A 14,061-nucleotide genomic window follows, 5' to 3' on the forward strand; every position below is an offset into this window, starting at 1 on the left:
GTGCCCATTGAAATGTCACACACATTGCATTTCATCCAACTTAAACTGGACTGAACTACCAAGTCAATTAGCAGTTTCTTCCAACCACACAGTACTGTAGCTGGGAACTGCCAGTTCTCCATACACAGCCCCACTACCTGTAAAAGTTTGGTTTTTGAATGAAGCAAAGGTTGCAATAACTTGCTTGTTCAAAGCTCATGTTTACATAGCAGGTTATCTTTTGATTCTCAAATTGATTCTCCATTGTCTCTCTTCTCAGTTTTTTACCACCAGATCCCAACTGAAAACAATCTCAAAAATGTCATGACTTTCATATTGAAAATACAAACACAGGGGAAGATACATAAACACTTCACCCTGCAGTTTTGGGCTCAGCAGAGGTTGTGGATGGAGGACAGAGAAGTAAAGCAGAAGTGAGAAAGCTATTGAGTTTGATTCACTGGTTTTGAATATAGTTAGCCTACCAAAGAATGAAGAGGAAGGAATGAGCTTTACTACAGCCCTTCTAGGAACACAGGAATTAAAGGAGAGAAAGCAGGCTGCTTACACATGCCAAGGCTCAGCTTTAGAGGGCTTCTCTCCCAGTCCGTCTACAAGTAATGCTTTCTCAACTCTTACAATAAACAGAAAACAGCCTGTAATACATGAGCACGAGAGGCTCTGTTACTATATTTGTTTCCAACGTACAATAACTCTCAGCTGTTCTTGGAAATGAGTCTGTTTTCCAGTGCACCACTCTTTCAGACAGCTCTACCACATGGAGAAGGAGGACCTGTCCTAGCCCACTCCAGCCCACACCTTGAGAGCAGGGCAAGCTGACCCCAGGTCAGGGCAAACACAACACACAGTTCTTCTGGTGACTTTGCCTGTTTCCAGCTACAGAGGACACCTCTTTCACTGGTGTTGTGCAGCCTTCGTGTGGCCTTGCCACTGGGTAACAGTAGCCCTCTAGACCTTGGGCAGACCATTACATTGATACAGAGCATGCAGGTAAACAAGCACTTGGCACAGCATCATCCCCTGAAAGATACATGGCATAAAGATAACAGAGGTTATAACAGGGTTTAATATTAAACAGATTCAGAGCTCAAAAAATGCATGAAGTGGTTGTCCTTAACTTGCACTTTGTATTTCCCATTTCGTTTTCTGGATACTGATGTATGATTTTTGCACTTCAGGACCCACATAATCTTTGCCATTCTGGCTCAAAAAAAACAGGCTGAAAATCAAGTTTTATCCATTCACACTGAAAGAGAAAAAATAAAAGAAATAGCTGAATAAATAACACTTTATAGAGTGTAAGTCAGCAGGCAAGCGAAACCTGCCAAGGTCAACTACCTACCTTCCAAAAGGAAATGTTAGAACAACCCAGTTACAGGGCTGCACTGCCAAAACATCATCTGCAAAAGCCAAATGGACTTAAGACCTTCAGGGGATTTCAGCTCAAACATGCTAAACTGACTAAACAGTGCAGGAAACAGTATAAGATAGGCTGGAAAAGTCTTTCTGACCCCAGATGTGGTCACTCCAACCACATTGGCTACTGGCCACAGATAGAAAGACCATTAGGAAAGGTTAAAACTTCCAGTATGTCCTGCCAACTTGGATAGTTCACAGGTTATCAAGCTAAAACTCACTGAGCTTTAGGTAAAACATTTTATATGAAGAGATAGAAAAAGAAGTGCAGTCATAAAAGACATCTAAGCTGTATGTCAACTTTTTCTCTTATCCCATACCTATCACTAGAAGTAGTCTTTTAGAACTCAGACATTTCCAATAAAACAGTTATTATTAAGTGTTATTAATTGTTATTAACAGTTATTAAGTTTAAGGAGAAACTTCTTTACTTTGAGGGTGCCAGAGCACTGGAGCAGGCTGCCCAGAAAGGTTGTGGAGTCTCCTTCTCTGGAGACATTCAAGACCCACCTGGACACATTCCTGTGCAATCTGCTCTGGGTGAACCACTCTAGCAGATGGGCTGGACTCTATGATCTCCAAAGGTCACTTCCAAGCCTAACCATTCTGTGACTGTGTGAAGTGTAGGTGCATAAAGTGTGATTTATTTATTTATTTATTTATAAAATAAGACATCCTGAATTATCTTTTATCCAAACCCTCTGAAGAGCTCAATACTCACCTTCCAGGCTTCATAGTGACAGGTTACATGGGGATTCAACAGTAAGACATACAGTGTGCAGTCTTGTTTCTGTAAATCATACACTTGGATGGAAAAAGTCCCAAAATCATTTACAGTCACAGGAGATGCAAAGAGAGCATCCTGCTAGCACACACAAAGAGTGGGGAAATGTAGTGAAACAAAACTCTCTACACATCTGCTGCATTGTGCTGACAAAGCTTAAATGCTTAGTGGCTCTAACACAGATAAATAAAGCCATCAAACATCTCAGAAGTGAAAGATGAACCATTATCACAGAAACACAGAATGTTATAGTTAAGAAAAAAAAAAAACAAACAAACAAACTTAAACAAGCAAGCCATCACACTTCCCCCTGTGTCTATTTCAAACCTCCCTTTTGGGCAGCAAGCTTACTGCAGATGCATACAAGCAAGCCCAAACTGGCCAAGGTAACATTCACCCTAAAGGAGACAACATATGCCCCAAAAGATACAGGTTAACAATGTGGTTTCTGTGGCTTTGCTGAATTCAATATACAAGAGCAGCCACAGTGTGGGAATCTCCTCTCACTTCTAATGTCTTAGGCCTGGTTGCATCCATCACGTTTGGCCAGATCATGGGGAATAAAACCATAGGATGCAGCATTTAGCCAGGAACTACTGAAAGGTTCACCCTGGTACAGGAAGAAATACCGCTCAAAGCATTCCCTTACATTCAGTAGTGTGAACTCTGAGTTGTGACGACAAGCAACCAAGCTGTTCAATCCTTCACCACAGTCCTACACCCAGAACTTCACATTACTACTGAGGGAATAAAAGCCCCAAATGATGTTCTGTTTTGGCCCTGCCACAGCCAGGCAATAGGAAGGGAAGCCCAGATCACTCAGGCAGATAACTGAAAGCCTGTTTTAGTTAATGACACTGCTGATGCAATCACAATGTAACACCGCATTAGTGCAACACAAGACATGCTCAAAACTGTTACTGGACTGCAAGACTGAACAGCTTTACCAGGCACAAGCAAAGCTGTTCACAGAGGTTACAGCTTCATCTTCCAAAAGATGCAGCCACTCTGGCTTGGTGACTTGAGAGACTGGATTCAAACAGAAACTAGAAAGACCCCGAAGAGCAGCAGGAGGATGCAGCATAGCCAGATCACCAGGGCCAGCTCTCAAAGTACTAAGTGGATATGAAATCACAGCTTCAGCCTTCCACATTATGAACAGGAAAGGGCAAGCTAGTGGATCTGGAGCTTTGTGAAGGGCAGGAATGAAGATGTCTTTCCTTTTAAACCAGGCGAGAAGAAGAGCCAGCTGCCCCTTAATGTGGGTGAAGGTGGAGCCCCAACTCATGCCAGCTCTAGTCAGGACTACTTAAGACAACAGAATAAGCATAAACTCCATAAAATTAAGTGATGGTAAGAGCAGCTTCTCACTGTTCTCTATGCTGGCACAATCCTGGCATGGTCTTCTTAAGAAGGAGCAGTTTCAGCTCCCCAAAGACATTCAGTGGTGAAACAAACCCTGGCACAAGCAGGCTTTCATCATGAAGGTACGTTGTGTGCAGGGAACAAATCCCTTGACTCCAGCCCACACAGTAATCTGAGGTCAGTTTTATTAATACCAGTAGATAGAAACCCAGATCTTAGGAATGTGCCACGTTCCCACAAATTCATTAAGATGCACTAGAGCATGTGAAGTCTGCTGCAGCATTAAAGGCAGCTTGTGAAGAGCAACTGTAACTTAGGGAACTCTGTCAAAGTAGAGGATGATACTAACTAGTATGGTTTATCTTGTTCAAGAGACCTTTGACACTATTTTATCTAATTCTAACATTGCACACCATACTCTAAACTCTCCTAAAAACTAATTGTCACTGCTTGTAAAAATAATTTCTCCAGCTTCACTTGCCATTTTTTCCACAAAGTTCCAAGTTTCTTGCCCTCCACCATCTCCAGTTTGTCATCAAGCATCTGGCCAATATCCAGTAGATGCCTTTGTGCTTTCACCTCTGCAATCCAGAATTAGGTGGCTCTGGTTTCAAGCCAGCAGTTCCCACACTGCTGCGTGCACACAAGAAAGGCTACCCTTAACATGCCCCATGCAGGGTATACAGGACTCCAGAGCAATTTCTGGACGTGCACCAATTTGAGAAAAAACAAGGAGACTTATCCTATGCAAACAATATTTTACTTAGAATCAGTCATTAAATGCTTTTACATTTGATAAAGGTATCAGCAGAATACTCAAAAAAAGCCAGTATATGCATCAGCTTTGATGGCTAAATTGTGGTATTTAGTTCATTTTCTATTTCTTTGGTATTTAATGGACCCATTTTGCAATTTTACAGAAAAATTTGATATTATGAACATAGGGGTCAAAACTGGACCACTCACCAGCGTGTATAGGTTTTAGGAAAAAAAAAAAAAGCCTTAATAACAATGTTATTTTCTTTCCTCTTTTCTTCTTTTCATTTAAAATAGATTAACATCCTGCAGAGGACCATCTTCTCTATGCCTCTTAATGTGGTCAAATCTTGAGAGCACAAGGGTTTGCTAGTCAGAAGGAACAACGAACACATTGTTTTCTACTGCCTTCTTCACTGGCGGTTCCTACTGCAGAGAAGGAAAAAAAAACAAGTAGTAATGAATAACACTTCAAAAGTTTATACAAACATATATCACTTAAGAAATAGAGCTTTAAAGATCCTAGAAGCACATTAAGACTCAGCTTTTAATTCTCAAGCACCCAGCCTGGAACAAGGTGCTGCAGGATGAGCAGCTCCCACAATACGATTGCTCCTTCCTCAGCCCTGCCCCTCTTTAAAAATGTCCTTCATCAGGAGCACCTGTGGTATGGGAAAGGCCTGTGATTCCAGACTTGACAACAAGAGGAAACAAGCCCTTGATTTTCAGTATATTTTCTAAAATCCCAGGCCTAGTCTTCCATAGCAACTGCAGACATAGTATCCCTTTGACCCAGGGAGCTCTCTTCAGCCCCAGGCAGTGCAGACACACAACATAACACACATCACAGCAATCCCCCAGTCTTACTGTGGGAATGCCAAACCCCCAATGCCATGAGGTCTGTGCACAACAGCTGGAACAGCAGCGGTAGCAAATATACATGGGCATGCACACATGATGGCATAGACAAGACAAACTACGCAGTGTATCAAAGATAACAGAATGTTCTGTTTAACCTGCAAATTAAAGAGAGCATACATTAGCGATCAGACTCTGAAGAGTTTAAGAACTTAAACAGAATATTTAACCGGGATCTAAGGTAAATGAATAAATTTGGGTTTTAGAAATCAAATTTGGAGGCATCAAGGCCAGATATTGCCAGACCCAAAAAGCAGATGAGAGAAAGCATGCAAGGTGTTGTTAGGGTGTAGATCTCCTAGGCACAGGATGTCACGAATACATAACTACAAGGGCAAGTTGGACAAAGTGACAGAAGAGAACTGCACTAACTACACAGGAACAAGCCTCAGAACAAAGGAATCCCCCAGATATGAAAGCCAAGAGAAGCATCACTACCTGATGGTCCTTGTCCTTACCTCCTCCATTAAGCGAGTGCTTTTTGACCACTTTCCCTGGTCCCTAGAAGGGCAAATACTGCTTTCTTGATGCTTTCCATGCATCAGGACCAGGGTTTCCACAAAAAAAAAAAAAAAAAAAAAAGCTCCACAGATCAGCTAAACAAATGTTTCTCCTTCTGGGACTTCAGTTTCATTTTCTCACTTCCAACACTTCTGAGTCAAAGCCACAGCTTGGAATCTACCACCCATACAAAGCTGCTTGGATACTGCACGTACCGTTGTATTCTGGAGAGTGCTGGCAAAACTCTCTGCTGATTCACCCAGGGCCGAATCAACAGACTGAATTCTGGAAGAAAAGTGAGCTTGGCTAGTTTATCTGTGAAGCAGTAGTACTCACTGATAAAACTTGAACAGATATTTTTATCAATAAAAATGAACCTGAGGATCCCCCTTTTTACAGCTTTTTGCCCAGCATTTGCACCAACACTAGCTCTTATCTAGGACATGGTTACCTCCTTCTACCTCCTCTGACACCCTAATACAGACATGACTGAAGGGTGCACCTTGTTGCAGATCCCAGTACACATCTCTTGAGGTATATGCCTCTCCTGCACAACTTCCCATGCAGAGAGCCCATCGCTGCACTCTAGTCCCAACTCAAAACCCTCATGAATCTTCAAAAGCTCCACCAATGAACACCAAGTGAAGATGCCAGATGTTCAGAATATTTCCCAATACACCTGCAAGAATACCACCGTCCCAGCTAGTGCCCTCTTTAACTATCAGAAGACTTGTGAGCATGCAGGACAGCTGGTAGACTCATACCTTTGCTTTTGCTGGTTGCAGAATGAATTCAGTTTGAACAACTGTGTGTTCCAGAAGTCCTAAAAAGAGCCCCAGAGAAAACTACCATTACTTGGGAAGAGGTACCTTGTGGGCTGGCACACAAGAAGTCGTACACACCACTGCATCCTTCTCCATGTTTGTCAAGATTTGGGTTTCCTTCTCAAGATTGGCAAGCTCTTCAGCAACAATCTTCTGTAAGGTCTCCAGCTTACTGAGCCTAGTAACAGAGAACAGAAACAAGTCTGACACTTTAAGGTGCAGCAGCACAAGGTTAAGGACAACCCCTTCAGCAACAAACCTACTGTTAGGCAGAAGCAAACATCATTGCTGGACTACACGGGAAAGTTTTGGTCTCTGGTATCTCACAGAGCATGTGAATAGCTGTACCAGGTCAAACTGAAGATTAATTTAGCTAAATAGCCTGCCTCAAATAACAGGCCATAATGGAGGCCCAGGACAGAGCATAGAACAGGGTTCCCAGAGCAATACTTGCCCAGTGCAGTCTCCCAGCCTGCAGAGATTTCAGCAGAGATTTCCCAAGCTGAAGACAGCATCTTAGCAAAAATAACCTCTGATGGGTTTTCCTACCATGGGTTTTATATACACATACAGTGTTCTCACAAGATGCCAGTGATTTCTAAACCTGAACCAGCAACATTATTCACTTGGGGTAGCTACCTTTCCCCTAGCAGTAGGATGCTAAGGTACCATTTATACTGATTTTAGAAACTACCCTTTTAGGGTAGAACAGATTGGGCACAGCTCTGTCCCCACTATCCTGTAGGTCTGGTTGGCTCCAGGTGACTTAGTTAATAACATCAAAGCATGGCAGCAGCTCACCACCATCAACTCTTACCTTCCACTCCCAAACATGCCCTGGTTTTGGTTTTGGAACACAAACCTCTCCATGACAAGCAAATTTTTCTCATAGATATTCTATTGATACTAGGATTTTGTGTTTTAAAGGCTATTATTTCGTACTATGTTTGGTCTAAATCCTGCAAACTGAATGTGTATTGAGAAGACCTGATAGACTTACATCTCAGGCTGTGCTTGTATTTTGCTTATAACAAATCCGTAACTATTATACTTGAGTCTTTTATTTGGCTCCTATCTGAGAAATTTGACAGCTCATAAAGCAAAACGACCCCCTTAAAGCCCTTTCTGGTGAGCTCCTGTAAAGTCCGCTATAGCTGACATTTGTTTCATGCACATGGAAACAATCTACAAAAATTAGTCTATAACAGACCCCTTACTTTTCTTCTCCCTCGCTTCATTAAGTAAATCAGGGTCTGTCTTTTTTCTTAAAAAAACCTAGAAACTGAAGCTACTAAGTGTAACAAGAGGGTTGCTTGCTTTTCATTAATTAATCTATCCACTCTCCTCTTGCAGGAAAAGTGGGACAAATCACAGGAACTACACTTCTGAAACTCTTCTTACAGAAAAGCAGAAGAGACACAGATACACAAGCTATTTTGACCTACACACCAAAATAAGTGCAGTAGCTTACTGTCAGGTTTGCTTACAAAGAGGTATTCCTTTTCATATCAAAACTGACACCCAGGTGAAGCTGTTGTCAGCCAGCAGCTGACAGCTTACCTGCTCTCAAGTATCTGGTTCAACAGGGTGGACACATTCTTCTCTGAAGCCCTCAGGGCGTTCTGCGCTGTGGTCTCCATCCTTTTGTACCGGGACTAACCACAGGAGGTACCATTAGGAATGGGAAATGGCCAAGGCAAAAAGAGAAGTCTAGTTTGCAAAACGTTTCCCTGGAAGGCAAACCCCTCTGTAGGCTGCTGTTCAGCTTAATGTAAACCATCCTAAAGTCATATTTAAAGTGAAGGGAGAAGAGACGCAGCCAAGATACTGCAAATATGAACTGATTCTGTTCAACCAGACTATTTACACCAATAGACCTCTACGTAACCCACAAAACTTCAGATCAGGGTTATGCTATCCAGCCAGCGAGGAAGTGAGTTTCACCCATACTCCATCACACTAAACCGCATAAAAACAGGTCTTTATTAGTACCACTTCAGATCAGCATTAATGCAAACTGCCTACATTTTAGTCATAACTGATTTGTAAATGCAACCACCTACAGCCTTGATTCAAGGATTTAGTGCCAAAAGTTTAGTGTGAACACCTAGCACCAACTCAAAAAAAAAAAACAGGTTTGCATGATAAAAAGTGGTGATCCAGTATAAATCTGCCCTGCTGTGTCTGTTTTTGCCAAAGCTTTTAAATACAAGATTTTGTGATGGGTCAGATACTGTCCTCTAATATTAAACTTTGTTTAATGCCCACATTACTTGTTATAGCTAAATTAACAGCAGCAGCTGGTTGCTTGCACCGCATCTCAAGCATGTCTATACAGTTGAGTGAACCAAGAATACACAGCTTATATATTACTAATTGTGCAACCAGCGCCCCCACATACCATTAATCTCAAAGATACACATGTGTCCTTATGGGTCTAAACATGTTCTAGTCAACAAGTGCAGCCTGTATTGATTTCTGGTTTTCATAATGGAAAAGTTGCATAGTCTTACATCACAGTGAAACTGCTCTGTGTTCCAAAAGGGAGTTTTGGTATTTCTGATGCATGCCCATGAGGACAACAAGCCACAGCTCCAATGTAGGTACACTGTCAGTACACTGGGTTACCTTTCCCTCTGAGTATTTAAACAGCTTAACCAAATCTGATGCTCCAACACACAGATAAGACCAAAAGAAAAAAAAGCCTGTTATTTGGCACAAAATATAGATGGGATATTCACACCACTACCCTGGTGATAAAAAGAATTTCATATACTATGAGAAAATGCCACACACAGTGCATGCAGAGAGCACACATTACCCACAACGATTTCTTTAGCTGGCCGATAAAGTTTTCAAATGCAGCAACCATCCCTGAATCAGTGAAGTCTTCATTTAGCATCTTGGAAAAAGATGCATTATCCACACTATCATCCATTTCCTGACCTAGGAGAGAGTGTATGCCAGTTAGTGCCGTACTGGAGGGCTTACTGGAATGTAAATGCTTCTGCTACTGAAAGATTCATCATTCACATCAATGACAATTCTTACAGAGCTGGAATTTGATTCTTCTTGAGCTCATAAGCAGGAGGGAAACTGTCCCAAAATGCATTGAGAAAGACATGTTAGAAAGCAGCATGGAAGAAGCAGCACAATACTAACCAAACACGAGGAGTGACATATTTACAGATAAGGAGGCAAAAGCACGGCACAAGGAAAACAACAAAACAACCAGAAACAACAAGCAAAACAAATAAAACAAACAAAAAAAATCCCACAACAAACTAAACAAGGCTACTCTTTTCCTGTTTTCTACTTATTAGTTGCAAGGAAGGCCTAAACCCCTTCTGCTCAGAGTTAGCAGTGCTTTGCAGTTACTTTGTCCATTACCTGCATACTTTTTTCAGGTTGTTTGGGGTTTTGTTAGTTTGGGGGGGTTGTAGTGTTTTTTTGTTTGGTTGGGTTGGGTTTTTTTTCATTGTGGTTTTGTTTTAATAGCTCTGGACAATCACCATTCAGAGAGACTAGAAAGCGCTAATGAGCAACTTCCCAAGCAGATTGTGGTTAGGGAACCCAAATATCCTGTTCACACCCCTACATAAGTGGTCTCCAATGGGAGTGCCACAATATGTGCCTTTTGCTACATTTTAGAGAAGATATTCTCCCTACAGATACTCTTCAAGTTTCCATACGAAAGTGATTTCCTCCATCAAAACAGAAATACTAAAAGCATTTAAATACTTCACATGAATTGTCAATTTGACTTCACCTGGTTGGAACTCCTCTTCATTCTCTCCTGAATTAAAAATTTTCCTTGGTTTAAGGGAAATGTCAGAAGACAGATTACTTGTTTCCCAGCTGGACAGTTTAGGCTTTTTTATGATAGTGCCACTTAATATATCTAGAAAGAGAACAGATATTTCAGAACAGACCCATTCTTTTGCATGAGGTACATAGGAACACCTACCAGCCGCTCAAACAAGAGCCACCACTGGAGTTCTGTATGAAAGCAGGCAACTTTCTTTTAGGGCCTGGCATCACAATTATAGGACAGAACAAGACTTCCCGAGTAAGCTTCTTCCCTCACAAAAGCAGGTAAATAGGCTGCCTAGTGCTATGCAGGTAACTGAAAAGCCATTTATCTCCATCTTAAAGACAACTTCATTTCTTACCCCACTATTCTAATCAGAAAGAAAACTCTTCCCCAGCTTCTTCCCCTTCTCTTTTCCAACCCAAGGTCACAACCTGCTTATGCTCATTTGTTCATGAACTTATTTCAGCTGCTGCTTTAAAAAAAATAAATATATATATAAATACATTGGAGAGAGAAAACCTATTTGTAACAGCCTGTTTTTCTGCAGCTTCACTAGAGTTCCCACACAATTACTTTTAACCCAGGAAAACACTTAGGAAAACACAGCAAGGGAGGCTCCAGAGTATATTTTAAGAAAAACTTGCAAAAAATAATCCCTTTGTTTCACTGTTCACTTTCCTGAGCTCAGTGAGGTGATTGTGTTTGACCAATCAGCTCTCCAGATTCTCCATAGAGCAAGAAGGTGGTAGAGCCCAGGAAAAGAGGGACAGATTGACCACGAGGAACACACTGAAGTAGTTATAGGGTTCACAGAGCAAGTGTTCAAATGCAGTCACAGACCACACCTGAAATTTCTGAACATCACCCTCCTTCTGCCTTTGCATAGTATCATCTCTCCAGTTGTACAGTAAATAATATTAAAAATTAAGTCTTCAGCACTTTTCTTTCCCCCACAATTAAGCAAATGTGTTGGTGTGGTGAAGGTATATTCTGCAAATACTGGACAGGTAAGAGACGTATCAGAAATATGAACGCAAGAAAGGGAACGTTTTTTTCCCCTCAGACTAAAGCTTCAGTGACTTAGTTCATAGTCACAATAATAACTTTAAGACAGTCTCTCTCAGAACTGCATCAGCATTTGGAATATTAGGGTAAAGACAGCCCGTTACTGCTTGACTTTCTTGAAGTTCATTTGTTTCCAATCACAAAGAGAATGTGTTGCAGTTTTGAATTAGTTTGCGCAAGTTTTGTTCCATTAAAGAAATGTCCTTAAATGCTACTTAGCTATAAAATCTACTGTAGTACTAAGCATCAGTACCAGTCACCATTTACCAAAAGCTTATAAAATGGTCTACCATCTATATTGTTAGGTATAAAGAAAGTCAGCTTTCAGAGGTACTTATTTTTCAAGTTAAAGTCGTGCTGCACTTTAAAATAATTTAAAAAATAGCTTTCATGTTTTTCTCTTTTGCATACTTTATATTTTTTTTCTTGGGTCACTAGTTTGTAAATCCCCAGGTCTGAATAGTTGTGCTAATAGTTTTCCCATGACTAAGGACAGGATTTACGAGTTAGTGATGAATTCAGGAATGCATATAAAAGCATCTTGCCATAGCCTGTCACGATATAGAAAAAAGAGAAATTGAAGGTATTCCTTACGCAAAAAAAGTATCCTTCAAATATCAAAAAGTATGGTGTCTACTTGTCCTTGAAAGATCATGACAACTCTGTCAACACCCCTTTCTACTTTTCAAACAACTCTTCCATGTTATCAAGACTAACAAACCTGAGTCCTTCCGCTTAGAACTTTCTTCTTCTCTTGACCATTTGCCAAATGCATCAAGAAACTTCTAAGGAGAGAAGAACAACAAAGTAAGAAGGTACCCACCCTGCACTGTAGGCAAGTTGTCAAGGACATGTCAAGTTACAGGAAGCAAAGCCAAACAATGCACTGGTTTTAGATGAGAAGTAGCCTGACAACAGACTCTAAGGCTGTATACCGCACCTGCGTGGCCTCCACATCACTGGAAGAGTCCTCGTCAGGCACATCAAGTAATAGTGGACTTCCTTCGATCTCTGAGGGTGTTTCATCTGCATGAGAGATCAGTCAAGCGACACAGGCAATAGAGGTAGAATCCTGTATTGACTAGAAACCTCAATTTAATGACATATGTAGGGGGAAAAAAAACAAAAAAAAAAAAAAAACACACACACACACAAAAAAACCCCACAAAACAAAAAAAAAACAACAAAAACACCAGCACCACCCTTTCCTTTATTGCTTCACGCAAGGAAAATACAGTGGCTCAAACTCAGTCCAAAGGCTGTTTTACTTCTGGTTGCCAGTTAAGTTCATTCCTTCACCCCCCATTAGCCAAAGTCCTCCCTGCTCAAGAGACATTCTCTACAAGCAATATCCAGTCCTCCTAGCCATTACAAGAAATATCATGAAGTAGAAGGCTTATGAAGGAAACATGAGTGAAAACAAAACAAAACAAAAACCCAACAACAACAAACAAAAACTACCACACACACCCAAACCAGCCACCACCAAACACCCAAACGCACACATTCACACACGTCAAAACAACTTTTCTAATGCAATGAAAAAGAAAAAAATAAATACCATCAAGATTCACTGTAGGCAAATCGTCTCCCTTGGAGCTGGATGTGCTTTTTTTCCCTGGCATCTCCTCCTCTTGAGCTTTTTGTCTTGATGCTCTCTGATAAAACAAAACCAAGTCTAAGTATGCATTTTATTCAAAGATTACTACACAGAAGTGGGGTTTTGAGTTGTTTGTTTGGGGGGAGGGTTTTGTTAGTTTGGTTTGGTTTTTAAACACACTAAGAGCAGAGATACACTTGAAATATGCCTAACATACTGATAACTTCCTCCAACATGGAAGGAGATCTGCGCCCTGAAGTTCAATGCATGCATAAGTTCTCCCTTTAGCCATTAGGGTCATATAGCGTATGAAGCTTTTTATAAGCAGAATCAAAGCACTCTAAGTCAAGAGAAAAAACAAAAGGTTTCCAGGAGAAAACAAAAGTTTTTAATACAGGTACCAGTCGTGGAATTTTTCTTACCCAAATGTTCTGTATTTATGTGGGGATCTTTCCAAAATGTTTGATATACAGTATATAATGACTGGGCACTAGAAAAATCTGGCATTACTAAATTGTGTTTTATTTTGCTCCATGTATGCCTGGTCCACTAATTCACCCATCAGTATAATCCATAGTTAGTTATCACAGAACTATATCTGAAAGTGGAGGACAGTCCATGAACTACAACTCAGCATCGGCATAGAATTTAAACAAAAACCCTGAAAATTGCCAGCAAAATAAAAAGGAGAACACAAGCTTTTTCAAGGCACCATCTAGAAGGACAGGTCAGAGGACAGTGTGGGGACACAGTTTGGTAGGACCCAACTGGGATTTCTGCAGGTATTTGAATAGGCAGCTCTAGCTCTTGGTATGGTCCCAAAGCCAAATTTGTTCCTGTTGGAGAGACATCTACATCAGCCAAGGCAGGTGCTCCAGCAAGCACACCAATTCCTACCCAATTTTCCATCTATTGCAGGTAAATATTATAGTTTTAGAATAACTTGCTTAGGCCTCATGCACTGTTGTTTCTGTGAAGTGTCACGTTTTCCTAATATCTCCTTGTTTCCCCAGCCTCC

The 14,061-nt window shown here is 41.0% G+C and overlaps 1 protein-coding gene across 5 annotated transcripts in view; it reads right to left on the reverse strand.

The window, feature by feature from the left end:
* Positions 1–4,315: 4,315 nt before the first annotated feature.
* The window catches only part of SYCP2L (synaptonemal complex protein 2 like), a 28,854-nt gene continuing 19,108 nt past the window's right edge, over positions 4,316–14,061 (reverse strand). Inside the window, exons 20-29 of one of the 5 annotated variants that reach the window (XM_065052417.1) lie at positions 13,005–13,101; positions 12,384–12,469; positions 12,165–12,228; positions 10,334–10,465; positions 9,386–9,510; positions 8,125–8,219; positions 6,643–6,742; positions 6,505–6,563; positions 5,956–6,025; positions 4,316–4,747 (exon numbers count right to left, since the gene is read on the reverse strand). In XM_065052417.1, the coding sequence (XP_064908489.1) occupies positions 4,691–4,747; positions 5,956–6,025; positions 6,505–6,563; positions 6,643–6,742; positions 8,125–8,219; positions 9,386–9,510; positions 10,334–10,465; positions 12,165–12,228; positions 12,384–12,469; positions 13,005–13,101 (885 nt within the window). In that variant the 3' untranslated portion in view covers positions 4,316–4,690. Of the gene's footprint in view, positions 4,751–5,877; positions 6,026–6,504; positions 6,564–6,609; positions 6,743–8,124; positions 8,220–9,385; positions 9,511–10,333; positions 10,466–12,164; positions 12,229–12,383; positions 12,470–13,004; positions 13,102–14,061 lie in introns of those variants that run through there. The other 4 variants (XM_065052418.1, XR_010470268.1, XR_010470267.1 and 1 more) reach the window with 4 other exon arrangements.

Source organism: Columba livia, chromosome 2 (assembly GCF_036013475.1).
Source record: "Columba livia isolate bColLiv1 breed racing homer chromosome 2, bColLiv1.pat.W.v2, whole genome shotgun sequence".
Classification (NCBI taxonomy): Eukaryota; Metazoa; Chordata; class Aves; order Columbiformes; family Columbidae; genus Columba; species Columba livia.